We start from the raw sequence: 18,793 nt of genomic DNA, 5'->3' as shown, positions 1-18,793 counted from the left end.
TCCTCTGCCGGCAAATACATCCCATTTATCATGTGCCATCCACTCAATACCACTGTTTGACATTCCCAGATGTTGTAGAACATCGTGTGAAGGTGATATAATATATCCTGTCCCCTTCGGACACATGATTCACTACACATAACCATGCCAACCTGGAAAAAATTTCTTAAGTACTGAGAAATTGAAAGACATAAAACTTTAAAATTACTCAGGTGAAATGATTTCCTTGGAGCAGTCTAGCCGTCAGCCTGTCACCCCGAGACTACAAGGCTGTGAGAGAGGGACGGCAGGCGTGGGTTGCCTCTGTCTTCGGATTGGGAAAGCAAATGAATGTTTAGCCATTCTCCTCTCTTTCCAGGGACCTCTCCATTGGGGTGTTTTGTGTGGAAGGCATTTCTCGACTCCTGGTCCAGTCAGCTCCAGGCATTTTAAGTACTGGTGTTATTAACCCTCGGTATGTAGCTGGACAAGGTGTAGAAAAGTGCTCTGACTGGGCCTCAAAAGAACTAGAATCTAGCCCAGGCTGTGTGACCTTAGGCCAGTGATGTAACTTCTCTTTACTTCCATTTCCTCATGTTCAAAATGAACACAATACCTCTACCACCCACCTCTCAAGATACTCTCTTACTCTCTACCACCACCCCCTCCAGGAAGAATTTTTTGAATTTTCTGGGAAGATGCTCCAGCTACTTGAAAATATACGTTCTATATTTTTATAAGAAGAGTGTGCTTTTAAGTGGTGTTGCAATACAATGTTTGTTGAAATAATCAAAAAGGAGTGATGCAGAGAAAAAAATGCTCTGTTCAGAGAAGGTAAACTATTCATTCATTCAATAACTGTCTAGCCCCCATGTGCCGGGCATGTGAGTCTCTCCTCTCCTATAGTCTATATTCTATTGGAAAGAGACAAAAAAAATGAGCGAGTAAACTGAAATGAAAATATTAGCAAGGAGTGATTGTAAAGAATTAAAAGAGAGCAATAATATAGAGAGAAACTGGGTGGCCTCTCTGGAGAGGTGACATTTAAGTTGAGACCTGAATGTCATGTGATGGTCTAAGAGAAGTGCCATCTCAGGAAGTGGCTCAGCCCTAAGGCAGAGAAGAGCTTGGTATGTTCAAACGACCAAAGGCCAGTGGTCAAGAAGAGAGGGGTCTGAGAAGCAAGTAGGAGCAGATCAAGTAGCGCTTTGTGAGTTAGACTAAATGTTTTTCTTTTATTTCAAGTGTGATGGAGAACCTCTTGAGGATTTTAAGATGAACATGTGCTGGGGAATTAGGAAACACATCTATTGGAGGTAGGACTGAGTGAGTTAGGTGGGGAGGAAGAGGGAGGGACTGTAGGTAGGTGTGTTAGTGAGCTAGGGCTGCCATAACAAAGTACCGCAGACTCGATAGCTTAAGCAATTTATTTTCTCACAATTCTGGAGGCTAGAACTCCAAGATCAAGAAGTTGGCAAGGTTGGTTTCTTCTGAGGCCTCTCCTCTTGGCTTGTAGATAGCTGTCTTCTCCTGTGTCTTCACATGGTCTTCTCTCTGTTACATGTGTGTGTCCAAATTTCCTTTTCTTATAAGGACATCAGTCATATTGGGTTAGAGCCCACCCTAATGACCTCACTTTACTTAATTACCTCTTTACAGACCCTATCTCCAGATACAGTCACATTCTGAGGTGCTGGAGGTTAGGACTTCAACATATGAATTTTGGGGGTATGCAACTCAAGCCCTAAGAGTTGAAGATGTAGTGTGAGCAAAGGTGTAGGAGCAGGATTGGCATGGCGCCTTTTGACAGAAGTGAAGACAGCAGCCTGGAGCACAGTTTACATGTAAGGGAGTCACAGGAAGTCAAGTTATCAGTGGAAATGGCGGCCAGGCTGGTCAGAGTCTTTATTCCTGGTTAAGGAAATCTGACCTTCTACTATAGGTTATGAGGAGCCTTGGGCAGTATCTGAGCAGTGGGGGAAAGCTGGGTAGCGATGGTTGGCAGCTGGTTGTATATGAAGGCCAGGCAGGAGAGAATGGGGGCAGGGGGCAGCTCAGGCATGGGACTCAAGTCAGACTCTTAGAGACAGAAAGGAAAGAAAGGAGGAAGGAACATCCCCAGAGAAGACATGCTAATGGTGATTTAGACAGTGAAGAGACAGGACTTGATCCTGGGAAATTGTGAAAGCACACTGAAAGGCAAAGACTGCTGAGCAAAACTTGAGCTGCGATTATGGTCAGGGTGACTCAGGGCAGCCCCCCTGGTCTCTCTCCAAACCCTGCATCTACAGCCGTGATGGAGGCTGGACACATTGTCTCCCTTGGCTGGAAAAACATGGCTTCAGAGGCAGACAGACCTCACTTCAAATCCCAGCTGCTTCATTTATAGCAGTGTGTGATGATTAATTTTATGTGTCAACTTGACTGGGCCATGGGGTGCCCAGACATTTGGTCAAACATTATTCTGTGAGGGTATTTCTGGAGGAGATTAACATTTGAATCAGTAGACCAAGTAAAGCAGATTGCCCTCCCTAATGTGGATGGCCCTCATCCAATCAGTTGAAGGCCTGACTAGAACAAAAAGGCTGAGCCTCCCAGAGTACGTGAGAATTCCTCCCGACTGCCTTCAAAATGGGACATTGTCTTTTCCTGTCTTTGGACTTGAACTGAAATATCGGCTCTTCCTGGGTCTCAAGGCTGCCAGCCTTTGGGCTGAAACTACATCATTGGTTCTCTTGGTTCTTAGGCTTTTGGACTCAAACTGGAGCTGCCCCACTGGCTCTCCTGGCGTCCAGGATGCAGATCTTGGCACTTGTCAGCTCCATGAAGGCAGGAGACAATTACTTACAACAAATCTCTTTCTCTCTCTCTTTCTCCATATGTATCATCTATCTGTCTGTCTATCTATCTGTCTATCTATTTATCTATCTATGTATCTATCTATCTCTCTTTCTATCTCTCTATCTAGATATAGACAGATAGAGAGAGAGATATGTATATCTATTTCTCTCTCTCTCTGTATACATCCTATTGGTTCTGTTTCTCTGAATAACTCTGACTAATACACAGTGTAACTTAATCTCTTTGAGCCCTACTTTCCCCAGGTATCTAATGGGAGTAGTAATTCACCTTCCAGAGTTGTTAGGGGACTAAGTGAGGTAATGTGTATAATGTCTGGCTTGCAATAGGTGCTCAATAAATGATAGATTCCTTCTCATATCCCTTAGTGGAACAAAGCCCTGAAATGGCAGAGCAGATGGATTTAGGTACTGAATCCACCAGCACATCTGAACTGCTCTGGCAGGGCACGTGGGCTGGTGCTTCCCGTGGCAGTGTTGGCAAAGGTGCTGGTGGGGCTTGAGCTGGTGTGGTTCCACGTGTGTTCATATCTGTCCATATTTTGCCTACATAGAAAGGCACCAAATACTGGACTAAGGATCAGGAAAAAGGCCACCAACAACCTGTGTGACCCTGGGTGAGTTTCCATGATCGGTATCAATAGCTCTGTTTACTGCATCTCTACCATCTGGCAGGGAAAGGATGCAGCTCTTTACAATTCATTTAACCCTAAAAACAACCTTGTTCCATTAATTCCACTTTGTAGATGAGGAAACTAAGTTTCAAACAGAGTAAGTAGCCTTTCTGAGTCATACCTAATTAGTAGATGATAGAGCTGGGTTTGGAACCTAGGTTTGTCTGATCTAGAAGTCATTCTTTTTCCACTAAGCTGTACTGGTTCCTCTTCTTGGGCTCTACAAGTCTCAACATTTGAGCTACACAATGGGACTAATTACACGTCTTACCTCAACATACTTCTGTTTTCCAGTCTTTGTTGTAGAGAACAAACGAGAATAAGTATGTTCCAGTTATTCTGTTTTTTGTTTGAGGAAGATTAGCCCTGAGCCAACATGCCTTCCCAACCTTCCCCTTTTTGCTGAGGAATAGTGTCCCTGAGCTAACATTTGTGCCCATCTTCCTCCACTTTGAATCGGGGATGCCACCACAGCATGGCTTGATGAGCGGTGTGTAGGTCCGTGCCTGGGATCCGAACATGCAAACCCCGGGCCGCCAAAGCGGAGTAAGCGACCTTAACCACTGCGCCACTGGGCCAGCCCCTGTTCCAGTTACTCTTGATGCATTATAAACCACCCCAAAACTTGGTGGCATAAACCACTTTATTACACTCATGGGCTCTGTGGGTCAGGAATTCGGGCAGGGCATAGCGGGGATGGCTTGACTCTGTTCCATGATGTCTGAGGCTGCAGCTGGGAGATCCAAACAGCGAGGGGCGACCCAGCAGCTAGGACATGGAATTATCTGGAGGTTCTGGGATGACTCAAATGTTGGACACAGCTGGGGCGGTCAGTGCACCTCCATGTGTCCTTCTCACACGGCCTGGGATCCTCACAACGTGGCGGCCTCAGGGTGGTTGGGCTTCATACGTGGAGGCTCCAGGCTCCAAACGTGAGCGTCCTGATGAACGAAGCAGAAGTGGCGTCGCCTTCAGGATCTCGTCTGGGGAGACACCTCGCATCACCCTGCTGCATTCTATCGGTAGAGGCAGTCACAAGCCTGCTCAGATTCAAGGAGGGGAGAGATAGGTCCCATCCCTCAATGGGAGAAGTGTCACTGAATTTTATGGCTGTTTTTTTTTTTTTGAAAAAACCACCACAAAGCATAAAGGTCCAAGGAAAGTAGAGGAGAGTGTACCGGAATAATTCCCTGCTCTAATCAACAACGTCTTTGTTTTCAGTCAGAACACTCAGCCTTGCCAAGCTTAAAACACTCATGTCTCAACAATGTTGAACATGAACTGGATTTGGTCATGAACAAGCTTGTCTTGCTTTTTCCTGAAGAGAAATGCCTAAACGTTAAAAAGCTCCTTTGGCAGCAGCAGCATCTGTACTAGCACCAAAACATCGGAGACGTGGAAAATTCTGTAACCTGTCCAGTTGCTTGTGGGTCACGAAGACCCGGCTTTGCCTGCCAAGATGGCGGAGGGGAACAGTAAATGACTCCAGTTCTTTAAGGATCAGGTTTTCAACTTTTCTTTGAAAGTTAAGTACTTTTAGTTGAATTAAATTTGGGTCATGTAGAAAACCTCAGTTTAATTTTCTTTTTAAAAATAAATTTCCATAAGCTGATGTAATTTATTTATTTTCTTCATTTATCCAGTTTAAATTATTCAGGGGCTGTGTTTTGGTGCTTAATTGGGCAAGGCATTAATGACCCTGGTGAAAATAAGAGGGAATGGCTGTGTTTACGTCAGGCATGTTCCTGTTAGATTCTATTTTCTGGAACAGGAGAGTTATTTATTTATTAGAAACTATTGACCCAAATAAATTGTCTGAAATTCATTACTGCATTGCCAGTGGGGTCCTGGGATTGGGGCTTAAGGTGACCAAGGCCTTACATCATCCTGCTCACCATTTTTTGAGCAAAGTCTTTAAAGGAACATGCCCCAGTAGCGACTCAAGAGTAAAGAGTACAGCCTCAACAAATTCAGAGATTTGTATCAGTACTTTGGTGACAATTGGTTATTTTAATGATCGTTATTCAGAGGTGATGGTGGATAAAGATAAAAAAAATCAAATCCCCAAAGCTCCCTTTTCTGATTTGAAGCTATTTTTTTGCTTACTTATCCCACATGCCTCTCTCAAAACCATAATGTGTGGGAGAAAGATGGAATTTGGAATTAGGCAGACATGAATTCATATTCTGCACAATTATGTGAATGTAGATAAGTTACTCAAACTTTCTGAGCCAGTAATCTGGTTATAATAAAACAGAGGAAATAACACCTGTTGTTGCAAGGATTAAATGAAGTATGGAATGTCAAATCCCCACTGCAAAGCCTGGCACCGAGTGAATGGGGACGTGTTAACTATTGGGTTGCTTTACCTACTTTTTGCGTGTGCAGGGGCCCAGCAGAAGCAGAGGGCACATCAGTGCTCCGTACAGATGACGTGGATTTGAAGCTCTTGTGGCCTGAATATTTCCAAGGCTGAACTTACTCACCTTCAGCCCCTGTGAGCCAGGTTGTTGGCGCCTTTTTCCCAAATGAAACAAATCTGGGTTATGATTAGCATTTCGGAGACGTGGGAAGGAGGGATAAGAGGGAGATATTTTTACATTTATTGGACATTGACTGTGTGCCTGGCAACATACCGAGTGGTTGACAGACATTTTCTTATTTACCTCTTGTAATGACCTTATGAGGTAGGTGTAATGCTCCTTAATCAACAACCCCAAAGCCTGGTGGCTTAATGCAACAACCATTTATTATTTCGCATGACTCAGCTGGGCAGCTCTGATGTGGACCAGGCTTGGCTGATCTCGGCTGGGCTTGCTCATATGTCTATGGCCAGCTGGTGGGTTAACTGGTGCTGACCAGCCTAGGATGGCCTTGGCTGGCTGGACAGCTCAGCTCTACTCCATGTGATCTCTCACCTCCTGTAGGTTACCCTGGGTTACCACGGTGGTGGCAGCGATCCAAGAGAGCAAGAGGAAACATGCATGTGACTGTCCTACTGGCCAAAGCAAGTCACGTGGCCAAGCTCTGAGTTGGGGTGGGAGAGCACATCCACAGGGGATGGATTCTGAGAGGCACGAACAAATGGGGGCCATGAGTGCATTTATCTTGAACAATAGGCATCCTTATCACCCCCATTCGTAGAGAAGGAGATGGAGGCTAGCAATGCTGTGCGTCTTGGTCACTGGCCTGCCCCCTAGTGTCTTTCTCTGCTGTTTTTCTTGGTGATCTACCACATGGGGTGGGGATGCTTTCCAATCTGCTGTATTTCCCCTTCTTTCTCATTATTTGGTCTGCCTTTGAAATTTCATGTAAAATTTTTGGGACTAACCAATTGGTCCTACTGAAACCCAGTAGAATGACATGAAGGGACAGTGCAGGTAAAACTACTTGTTAGAGAAAATGAAGGGGAGGGAGACATGTAATTCGATGGAGTATAAAATGGAAGAACATGAGACACACTTACATTTCTCCTCTATTTGCTGGTTTCTCCGATTTTTCCTGGGTCGGTTTCCCTTTCTCCATGCCATCCTTTTGGATCCTGACACCAAGTCTGAAAAAGGCGAGATCCTGGTGTTGGCCTGGGGCACTTATTAGCTCTTGGACCTTGGGCAAGGAGGTGACCTAACTTCCCTGAGCCTCCATTTATCCATGTGTGAAATGAGAATAACAGCACAGATGTTGGTTGTGTGAGCTAAAGGAGACCTGCCCATGAAGCGCTCCACCTGGTCACAGCCTCCCTGTGGCCACCACAACTCATGGCTGCCTCTCAACCCCTCTTGGTGCCTGGAAATGCACAAGAGTTGCCTTCACAACAGCAGCGGCTCTGGGTGAGCTGCCAGGGCAGCACAGAGAGACTGAGCAGCATGAGGGTTGTTAATGGATTTTATGGCTTTGTTGAGTACCCTAAACTACAGTTATTAATTATAGGATGCTGTTTAGACACTGTTGCAATATATACATTTTGTTAATTGATTTGTATAGGCTCATATCTGGCAGCATAAAGAATGTGCAGGACCATAACACTTACAAAGCATTGCAATTGCCTTTTACTGCCTCTCCCTTCTCAGACAGGAACAAAGGCTTTGAGAGGAGGATGGACAGCTCTCCCTGGTCTTTGGACCTCTCATGTCTAATCCAGTGCCCAGCGGCAGGGTAATGCAACCTGCCTAGATGCTCAGTAAATTTGTTTAATCAATGAATAAATAACTTTTGTTTGTTTCTGTATTTCTCTATTTCCTTATCTATTCCTTATGAACCCTGAACTGTGTGTGATATTGGTACTGCATGTATGCAAATACGGTCAAGGATTTATTCTGGGCCATTAGTTAATGTTTATTGAGTACCTTTATGTACCTTGCAGGTCTAAGGGTGCTGGGGCATCCTCAAGACGTGCACGGCACCTGCACTCAGGGAACTGACAATGACTAAATGGCATGAGGTGTTGCAAGGCATGACGGTCAGTCAGGTGGCCTGGTCTTAAGATACGCGGAGTGACAACATGAAGGTGGTAACTTCTTCCCTGGGCACCACACTGCAGGGAAGTTTACTGTGGGCCCCACTGCAGCCTCGGCAGGCCCAGCACCCCACATTTGCCTTTTCTGATCTGGTCCATCAGCCTCTGAGAGCTGTGGATGCCCCTGCCTTTCCAAGATGGTGCGGAGTCCTGCCCTGCCCTCCAGGTCTGCGGTGATTTACTCCGCCCGACAACTCAGAGCAGCACTCGCGCTTCTCAGCTCCAGCGTGTGCCTGGCGCCCTCCCCAGACCCGGCGGCAGAGAGCGTCCAGAGACCCGGTCAAGGGCAGGACCGTCGCAGCGCCCGCCCGGCCTGCTCACGGATGTCAGCTCCAAGGGCGTGGCAGGGCGGGGTCCCCTGCGCCCCCGCAGACGACGCTCAGGTCCTAGGTGACCACTTCCCGAGGGAGCCCGCCATCCCCTGCGGCAGCTATTTGGAGAGCCGGAGCGGGGGCGCGGGGCCGGAGGGTTCCCCGCAGCAGCCCCCCGGGGTCCTCTGGGAGGCGAACCCTGCTGGAGCAGGAGCGCCCGGGAGCGAGAGGAGGGCGGAGGAAAGTTGGGGGCCAGGGCCGCGGAGCCGGGAGCGCGGAAGCCGGGGCCGGTGTCCGCGTCTCATGAATATGCAAGAGCCGCCTCCCTCCCTCCGTGACGTCACGGGCCGTCCCGGGGTGAGCGCCGGAGCCGCTCCGGGTCCGCGCCAGTGAGCGCGCGGCTGCCGGCGAGCGAGCGGCGCGGCGGGCGGGCACCGGGGGCCGAGCGCGGCGGCGCCGACGCGCGCGCAGCGGGCAAGGCGAGGCGGTGCGGCGGGCGCGGGCGGCAGCGGCAGTGGCAGCGGCAGCGGCATCTGGTCGGCGGCGGCGGCGAGGATGCTGCCTGGAAGGCTGTGCTGGGTGCCGCTCCTGCTGGCGCTGGGCGTGGGGAGCGGCAGCGGCGGCGGCGGCGGCGGGGGCAGCCGGCGGCGCCGCCTCCTCGCGGCTAAAGGTGGGTGCTGGGGAAGTTTCCTCCTCTCCGAGGAGGGAGGCAGGGCGGGCTTGAGGGTGCAAGCGACGGGGACCCGGGCTCACGCTTGATCTTCACGCCCTCCCTTGCCGCAGCTTCCCCGGCCTCCGTGCGCCCGGGATCCCCGAAGTGAGCGCCCTGCGCTCTGGACCTGAGAGGTTCCACCAGCAGACGCCGGCCCAACCCCTGGGCGGGGTCCAGGGACCGAGAAGAAGCGAGGTCTGGGGAGTCTGGACAACTTTGGGGGCTGTCTGTGCTGGGGAGGGGGCGTAGTGGGTGAGTCGCGGGCTCCGGCCGGGAACAGCTCGAGCAGGGCGCTGGCGCCGGGAGAAGAGGAGAGGAGAGGAGAAGCAGTTGTCTGCCTTTGCTCTGAGGGAGGGATCAGCCGCGGTGCCTTCAAAGCAGGGAGCGGAGCTTGTCTCCCAGCTCGCGGATGGGGTGGAAACTTGTAGGCTCCAGGGAAGGGCCCTCTGGCTCGCCTCAGGTTCCCCCAGGGCGGCCCTGGCTCCCCGGGGAACGCGCGCCCTCCGGGTGGGCCGCGGAGTCCGGGAGAAGCGGGGGCTCTGACGCACACTGCCCTCCGATTTGGCTCCGGCGGGCAGAGGCACCCAACCTGGCGCCCCTCCCCCGCCTACCTTGTTAGCTGGGTGATCTTGACCTCCCCACGCCTTCCGCCCCGAAGGAAGCAGATCCTGGCGCACGCCTGGCGCTGTCAGGAGACTGTAGGCTGGCGAGCCGGCGACTTTGCTGTCTGGGAGCGTGGGCAGGAGCGCTGGGGTGGGGGCCCCTGGAGTGCGGATCTGAAACAGGTCTCGTGCTTGCAGGACCACAGGTGCGGGGAGAGGCAAGGGAAGAGTGGAGCAGGGGGCGGGGTGGGGGGCAGGGGAGGCGGTCGTAGATGCGGGCTGGAGCGCCCAGCTTAGTGATAACTTGTTGATTCTCTGCGTTGCTGACAAGGAGGGCGTGCGCTTGAATTCAGGGCTGTAGCCAAATCTGCCAGGTAACAAGGAGAGGGGAACGTGGTCGCTGGAATCTCGTCTGACCATCATCTGAGGACCAAGGAGTTTGCATCTCTCGGTAAAGAGACTCACTGTTAGAGGCTTCCTGATTTGCAAGCTGGCTTTGAACTCGAGCTTACCAGTGGCTCAGGGAGGGAACATATACCAGGTTTAATTACTTCTGGAGGGTGGGGAGAGTGAAAGGCAGACAGTTCGCCTCCTCTGGGCCTCCGGAATGTCGCTCCCGCAACTTGTGAATGATAAATTTGAGAAGAATAGGAGAGTTTCTGATTATCCTGTAATCTTTTAATTTTTTTGTGACATGATTTTGAAATTATTTTATAAGCAGACATCCTATTTCTTTTCAGCAATTTTCCCCCTGGTGTATCCTTGAGAAGCAGTTTCTTTTTTTGGGAAGACAAAGAAAAACTCATTATGAAAATGTCTCAAACATAGTATGGTAAAGGAATCGCTGATGTGAAGGGATCATTCTGAGAGACCGTTGTTTTGGTGAAAACAAGAATGAAAACCAATGAACTTCCAAACCTTTGCCCTCCTTCCCCAATATAGACACTTTGTTAAACAGGCAAATGAGATGTTTTTGAAGAGTTCTTGTCACTTTGTAGCAGAGCAAATGGTATATATATAAGCAGATGTCTACAAACGGGAGCTCACAGCCAGGGCAGGAACCGCAGCCACTCAGTTGGGAAGGGGAGCTGGTGTGCTTGTGCACTGCCATGGTCTCAGGTCCAAATGGAAAGCTTTGTAGATATAAGAGAGAAAGATTAAAAAGAAAAAAAAATTCAAGGCTCTCAGTGATTCACGTTTTACAATATGAATAATTATGTGCATTTTAACCAAGACTTTTCATCTTCCCCACTTAGAACATATTCATTTTGTGGTGAAAATAAGCCAATTGTCTTCGCCATGTAAAAAGTTGACTGGCTCTGCGGAGTGAGAGGTGCTGCCCAATCTCCTGTTCTTCCTTCTTTCCCCTTCCAACCACTGGGGGGCTGCAAAGAGCGCTGTTAGCTGCATTTTTTAAAAAAAGGACAAATGTGTAATATTTGATCAAAACAGAGACATTTATGATGACACTTTGTTGATATTTTCAGGACTGACTTTCCTTATTACAACGCACTTGCATTTTACATTACAAACCTCACATAATCTCTGAAGAACATTGAGATAATAAAGGTATGCTTTATGTCTAGTGCACCCTGCCACTGCCTTTGCCATTTCTAAGGTTCATATCATTATTATTCCCATCCCTGAAAGAGAAAAGTCAGGAAGGCATGTGGAGAAGATTGAACCAAAAAATAGCTTTCTTCTTCCATACAGTTCTGTATTCATGTGTAGAAGAAAATTGGGAGTGTGGGGTCCCACTGAGTGGCCGAGTTGAATGTACCCTCTGGACAACCGTCTGGAAGCAGCTCTCCCAGCTTCGGGCTCGTGTAAGGTGTCGCGTCTGTGGTGCACAGCTTGTTCTGCCTTTGTATTCCTTGCTTCTTGCTGTAGGGAGTCGAGCAGCTAATCCCTGACAACTGTTTGGGGTTTTCACAGAATCACGCACTTTCAGTGCAAACATGTTTCCGATTTCAGAAATAATACAGTGGCCAGGCAGTTATTATAATCCCTTCTCCTTTCTCTCCTATGTCTCGGCTACTCAAAAAAGACAAACACTTCTTAGATTCCTTGAAAACACCAGATCTTATGCACATGTTTTATCGCAAAGCTGGGAAGGTATAGTGGACCCAAGGTCCCATAGGTTGTTCAGGACAATACTTGAGTATAGACCATAAGTTGTTGTAGTGCCCACCTGTGTGTCCAGAGCCTGCTCAGTGCTCTGGAGGCTTCTTAGCAGACATCAGAACACCACCCCCATTCCTGTCTAACCTTTAGCTTTCTTTGCGAGCTTTGATCTAGTTGGAGAGACAAGATTTTTATATGGAAATTTTAAGAGAATGACAGCAGACAGAATTTTTCCAAAGTATAGTACTATGTGATGGGGACAGAGAAGGGAGATGGGGGTAGAAAGAGAGCTTGCAAAAGCAGCATTTGGTAATAGGGAGGGGAGAAGACAGAGCTGAGTTGTCACAGTAACAGTATAACTGTAGTAATTGCAGTTTAGGGAGCCCCTCCCTAGTATGTAGCAGGCACTGTGCTAATCCCTTTACCTGGGCTGTCTCTCATTTTTACAACCTCGGCAGGGCTGTTGTTGGCCCATTTCACAGTCTGAGAGAGGGTAAATGACTTGCCAAGACAGCCAGTTAGAGGGTGTGGCGCTGGGATGTGAATAAGAAGGGTCATTGTGCCCAGTGCCCCCTGACTATTCATCAGATATTCTCCTCTTTAGTTTTTTTTTTTTTATAACTTTATTTTATCTTTTTTTCCCCCCCAAAGCCCCAGTAGATAGCTGTATGTCATAGTTGCTCCTCTTTAGTTTTTAAAGCAGATCTAATGGCCACAAGGAAGCGGAGCCGTTTGTGTTTCTGAGTTCCCGGGGAGCCCTGTGGTCCTGCCCACAGCAGCAGGAGAGTCCAGGGCTGTTGTTTCAAAGGGGCCTGCTGGTGAGTTGAGGGAAATAGGCCTTGCTTTCGTCCATGGAAACTAGTGTTCTTGATAGTAGCATCATCCTGCCTCCTGCAGATTCAAAAACCATCCTTGCATATTCCAAATTGCACACTGCAGAACTTCCTGAAGGGGTGAAGGTGGCATGGAATTTTTATGGTGAATTGTCCTAGATCATCTCTGGGCAGCTAGCACGTGTTTCCTAGGGCTGTGACAGTTATTTCCCTCACTGAAACACCACAAAAAGCCCTCAGCAATGCATCAGAGGCTGTACTCTGACCTGCCATCATGCCAAGTCACCTGTGGTTCCTGGACCAGGATGTGCTCACTTCTGTCCTGGATCCTCTGGACTGTCTTCAGGCTAGAAGGTCTCCTTCCTCAGCCTAATTCCTATTGTTATTCAAGACATGGCCAGGCTCGGACATGGCCTCCCCTAGGGACCTTCCTCGACTGGTTCTCCAGGCTGGTCACCCTTGGAAGACTGTGGCTCTGCCTCTGGCGTGCCTGTGCTCCTTGTCCCGCTCCAGCACTGCTCTGTGAGCTCCGAGGGCTGGAATCTCATCCTGACTCTCCCCGCATCTCCAGGGCCGCCCCGCTGCCCGGCCTCAGGATGTGAGCTGAGCAGTCGGTGGTGACTGGCTTAGGGAATCCACTTGTTTGCAATCGTGATGCTCTTATCTCTTGACATAGACGTTTTGGACATTTTCTCTCTCCAATATGAAGTAAAATTTGGGCTTAATAGCCAGAGAAACCTGGGTCCCAGTCCTGGCCCTTAACTTCCCAGCTAGATAATCATGGGCAAATTAGTTAACCCTTTTGAGCCTCAGTTTCCTTATCTATAAAATGGGGATGCAAACGTCTACCTTGCAAGGTGGTTGTCAGGGTAGTGGTTAGAAAGCCCAGTTCATGGCTTGTAAATGGCACTTAATACACAGTGACTATAATTATGATCACTTAATCACTGGTTCTAGTGTGTGAGATTTGGTGAAATTCCCCCTTTCTGACGTCTCAGCGATTGATGGCTTTGTTCACATCTTCTCTCAGCTCCAAACCTGTGCTCTCTGTCTTTCTCTCTCTCTCTGTATGTGCATGTGTGTGGAAATAGCATATATAAATATAAGTACACATTTGTACACACACACACACACACACACACACATATTTGGCTTGAATTCTGAAAAAGTCTGCCTCGTTCACTGGTCTGTGAACACCTTTGAGGCCAGGGCCCCGTCTCACTCATCTCGGAGGCCCTGGCACTTAGTGCAGGGCCAGCTCTGAGTCGGGACTCAGCAAAATGTGCTGTATAAATAAATAAATGTGTCTCCATGTGCCGGGGCTGGAGGCGTGGGGTTACAGTCTCTGGAGGAAGAGCTTCTGTGGTGTGATTTGGGTTGTGAGGAGAGGTCCCCCGACCGTTAGCGCTGTCATCCCAGCCCTGCTGTCCAGGAAGCATAGAGCATTCTGTCTTTGTTTGAGACATTGACAACCTCTGTGATGACGCATGTTTGTGTGGAAGGGGTAGCTGATGCTATGATGACCAAATGACAGCTTGAAACAGATCATCATTTTATTATTTGTTATCCAGTCCTTCACTAATTGGACCCTGTGGAAGTGGTTCCACGGGAATGGTAGGTTGGAGGACAATGAGAGGACTGATCTGGGGGAGGAGTTCTGAGCTGAGGACGCTGGCACAGAATAGGAGAGAGGTCGCTGTCTTAATCAGCTGGGGCTGCTGTAACAAAAATACCATAGCCTGGGTGGTTTATAAACAACAGAAATTGATTTCTACAATTCTGAAGGCTGGAAGTCTGGGATCAGGGTGCCAGTATGATGGGGTTCTGGTGAGAGCCCTCTTCCGGGTTGCAGACTGCCAACTTCTCATCGTGTCCTCACATGTGGATGCAGAGAGAGGAAGCAAGCTCTCTCGTGACTCTTATAAGGGCACTAATCCCATTCATGAGAGCTCCACCCTCAGGACCTCATCTGACCCTAATGTGGTGGGATTTGGGTTGTAAGGAGAGGTCCTCCCAAAGGCCCCGCCTCCCAATACCATCACACTGGTGGTAAGGTTTCAACATATGAATTTGTGGGGGGCACAAATGTTTATCCGTAATAGTCTGCTGTGAGCTTTGCGGGGGCAACAGGCAGAAGGCAGGAGGGGGCCCTGGTCAGAGGAGGATGCCTGGGGTGAGAGTTAGGCCAACCCAAACATGCACTGGGCACTGTGCTTTCCATATCAGCCAGTAGCTATTTCTCAGTCTCCTGTTACTCTCTGAGGGGAATGAAAAGATAAAGCAACTTCCAGGTATCAAAGAGCTCATACTCCGTCTAGGGCAAACATCACATGTGACACGAACTATTGGAGAACTTGCTAGCTTATGGGAAAAGGGTAGATTGTGCATTACAGACCCCGAAAAAGTCTTGTAGGAAAGGAAGAAATTGGCAAGGATAGGAGAAGTCAGGAAAGATTTATGGAGACAATGAAAGGGGTTTTGATGGGTGAGTAGGCATTGGGTGAACAGATGGGACGCGGGCAGGACAGGAAGATGCTAGGTGGTAAGAATGCCCATGATTGGTATGCAGGCAAGAGCAAGGAGGGACCGCAGCCCTGGACGAATGTGTTTCTGCATACAGGTTACAGAGCTAATGAAAGACTGCATGTTTATTGAATGCATACTATGTGCCAGGCGCTATTTTAAGCACTTCACATGTGTCAGTTGGTTTGATGTTAACCCCAACCCTATGAAGCAAGTGGAATTACTATTCCATCTTTACAGAGGAGGAAACTGAGGCCCAGAGAAGTGAAGGAACTTGCCCAAGGTCTCATGGCTCAGAGAAGGTGGAGTTGAGATTTGAGCCCAGAACAGTGTGGTGGACGTGGATTTCCCACATCACCCGGGCTTACCCACCAGAGTGATGTGATGTCTGCTCGAGGAAGGCTCTGAGTGAGGTCGGAGAAGCTCTCTACCCTGGAAGGCATCTCCTCACTGTCCAAGAGCATTTGGTTTCACTACAAAATTGCTGAAAGAGTCGGTTTCTCTGGAAGCCTCCCTCTCTGATTCGCTTCTCCATCAGGAGCTACCATGGCCCCTCTCTTCTTGTCCAGCCAGCTCGAAGCCTTCCTCAACTCCCATCCTGCCTGGCCTCCAGCGGAGAAGGCAGCTGTCTGCATTGCATGGTCCAAGATGGGGATTGGAGGGGGATTCCTCCCCAGCTGGTTGTTCACTTGGGGTAACATGGCCCCCTTCTGACTCCTTTTGTTAGGCAGGCAGGGTTAATAAAGGATACCACAAACACTCTCAGGTATATTAGACATGCTTGAGGGCTGAACGCTGGGACAGTGAGGAAGGGATGCTGAAAGGTGAGTGTGGTGGGGTGGGAGAGACGGTATAGACGGAGTAGCAGGTCCCTGACTGCTCTAAGGGCTGCCTTTCATTCTAATGTCAAGGCAGTGCTGTGTATATGTCAGTTGTCTTCCTCAAATACCCATTTTACAGGTTGGTAAATGAACCCCACGGGGCTTGCAGCAGCAGATCCAGGAATCAGACCAAGGGATCAGACTGCTGTCAGTTGGTTGTAATCCAGCACCAGGGAGCCAGGCAGTTCCTTGCATGGTGTAACCCAAAGCCCACTGCTCCTGCTTCTTAGTGGTTTTCTAATCCTTGGAACAGACAGTTGTCTCTAATACCTTCTCAAGACCTTGCTTGTCCCCAGCTCAGTGCCCTCTGCTCACATCAGCATTCCCAGGGCCGTCTCTGGCCGTGACCAATTTTTCTCCTAGCCCATCTTGAACCTCCCTCAGAGGCTGGCTCAATGTCTGTCCCCTCAAGGATGCCCTGGGGTACTGCCAGCCCCACGTGTGCCAGCCCACCCTCTCTTCTTCCGTCCAGGAACCTGCTGCTTACTCGGTGGCCTCCGTTTGGGTGAAAGGTACGACTTCTGTGCACTCACCCGAGCCAGAGCCCCAGGAGTCCTCCAGCGTGCTTGTCTCTCCTCCTCCATCACACCCCATCCTTCATCCTGTCCAGTTGAGTCTACCCATAAAGATCTAGAACCTTCCTGCTCCCCTTCATGACCATTGCTACTGCCTTCTTCAGCATCTCTTGAGAATGAATTCACTAGATTTTAATTTTGACTCCCTGCTCACACCATCTGTCACACTGCTGCCAAGATGGGTGGATGAACTCCAGTCCCACCAGGCCTACAAGAAATTCCATCCCAGTTGTCGTGAATTCCATCCTTCACCATCCATACCGGGGTCTGTTAGGGTCCCAGGGTTTTGAGAACAGCTTAATACTCTTGGAATTGCTTCAGATTTCCATCCCTTACAGGTTACCAGTTATGATGCCCGTTGTCCGAACATGGCCTCTTGATGTCCCTGGCTCTCTGCTTCCACAGGCAGCAGAATCTTAGCCACCCCTGGCTCCAGCACCTGAAGTCCAGTTCTCATATCACATTTCCTAGCCACTGCCCTGGGCATGCTGTGGGGATAGGAGAGGGAACAGGCCACCAGTTCCCATCCTGGAGGAAACCAGCCCTTCTCCCAACTTCTACCTCTCCCGTCCCTACCAGAACCCCTTCAGAGAGCTCAGACATTCATAGAGTGAAGGCCAGGACAGGAAGTGTCTACAGAGAAATTCTGCCTGCACTCTTGCAGCCCACGCCTCCTCTGGAGCAAGGGTGCAGAGGGGCCCCATGCCTTCTTAGGACAGGAAGCCTCACCCCTGGTGACAAACCCCGGTCCTCTCAAGATGGAACCAAACTCTCCAGCCTCACGTAAAGCTCCGTTGATGGTTTTTCCCCTCACTTCTCATCTGGCCTCCTCTCCTCTCAATGAACTTTCCAGCAATTTCCAGGTAGTATATACCGCTTACTATGTGCCAGGCACTGTTCTGAGTGCTTTATAGGTACAGCCATGCACCGGATAATGATGCTTTGATCATTGACAGACTTCATATGTGATGGAGGTCCTTAAGATAGGCTACCATATAGCCTAGGTGTGCAGTAGGCTGTACCATCTAGGTTTGTGTAAGTACACTCTATGATGTTCACACAACAATGAAATTGTCTAATGACACATTTCTCAGAATGTATCCCCGTCGTTAAGGGACACATGATTATATTAATTCTCTTTCAGCCATCCAGCCACTCAATCAGGTGTATGGTCTTATTATCCCCATTTTACAGATGAGGAAACTGAGGCCTGTAAGGTTAAGCTACTTACCCAGTTCACCCAACTAGTAAAACAGTAGAGCTGGGGTTTGAATCCATGCAGTCTAGTTTGGGAGTCTACCCTTGTATCCACTGTGTCAGTGATTCTCAGCCCTGGACCCACCTGAGAGAGTTTTAAGGTAACACTGATTCCTGGAACCCACCCCCAGAGATTCTGGTGTAGTTGCTCTAGGCTAGGCCTGGGGTTTCATTTAAAGCTCTCCACTTTTTCTGCTGCCCAGTCGAGGCTGAGAAGCACTCCCTCTACTGCTAACAGCCCCCCAGGGAACGCGTTGTTTAGTTGCACGGGTTGCAAGGCTGCTCCTGGGTGGGGCCTTGTTCCTCCGTATTTCACCACCTCTACTTTCCCCATCAAAGTGCTGTCACCTTCCTGTCTCGCCAGGCAGACGGTGCGCCCCTCGAGGGGGAGCGCCTGGTACCCTCTGTGTGCCCAGCGCCCAGCACTGTCCGAGGTCCAGAGTGAATGCTGAGTGTCGAGGGAGTGGCTGTGTGCAGGCGGTGCCACCCCCGCCAGCTGCACGTCCCTCAGGGTTCTGCCCGTGGACACTTCTCCAGGCCACTGCCGCCTCTGGCCTCTGCTCACTGATGGGAACTACTCACCAGTGAGGAACTAGGCAGGCCTCGCCCCTCCAGTTACCTGACTGTCCCTCCAGACCAGTGACAGAGTTCGCTTTGTAAAGGTTGGAAACCCTCAGTCTGTAGATGAGTCCGGAGAACACTAACCACACCAACACGTGTGAGGGGGTCAGGTCCAGCAGAGGCCATCGGGATTTCACTGAGAAAGGCTGTAAATGCCACTCTCATGGCTTCTAAAAGTGCTTAATTGGCAAATTTGACTTAAATTTTGCCAATTAAAAGAAACACGTATCATTTTTGTGACTTGCCACAAAATGCCACTTGACATTTCCATGATGTCTGTTGTATTATGTGGTTAAATCTGCGTCTTCGAACAAGTCTACAAGAAGA

General features: G+C 49.3%; 1 protein-coding gene across 1 annotated transcript in view; it reads left to right on the top strand.

Moving 5' to 3' along the window:
- Nucleotides 1-8,879: 8,879 nt before the first annotated feature.
- Nucleotides 8,880-18,793, top strand: part of CLSTN2 (calsyntenin 2) — a 577,645-nt gene continuing 567,731 nt past the window's right edge. The window contains exon 1 of the mRNA XM_058551984.1: nucleotides 8,880-9,008. Within this exon, the coding sequence (XP_058407967.1) occupies nucleotides 8,894-9,008 (115 nt within the window). The 5' untranslated portion in view covers nucleotides 8,880-8,893. The remainder of the gene's footprint in view (nucleotides 9,009-18,793) is intronic.

The sequence above is a fragment of the Diceros bicornis genome, chromosome 2 (genome assembly GCF_020826845.1).
Source record: "Diceros bicornis minor isolate mBicDic1 chromosome 2, mDicBic1.mat.cur, whole genome shotgun sequence".
NCBI classification, from domain to species: domain Eukaryota; kingdom Metazoa; phylum Chordata; class Mammalia; order Perissodactyla; family Rhinocerotidae; genus Diceros; species Diceros bicornis.
The sequence above is the reverse complement of the archived record's forward strand: the minus strand, read 5'-3'. Positions and strand labels throughout refer to the sequence as shown.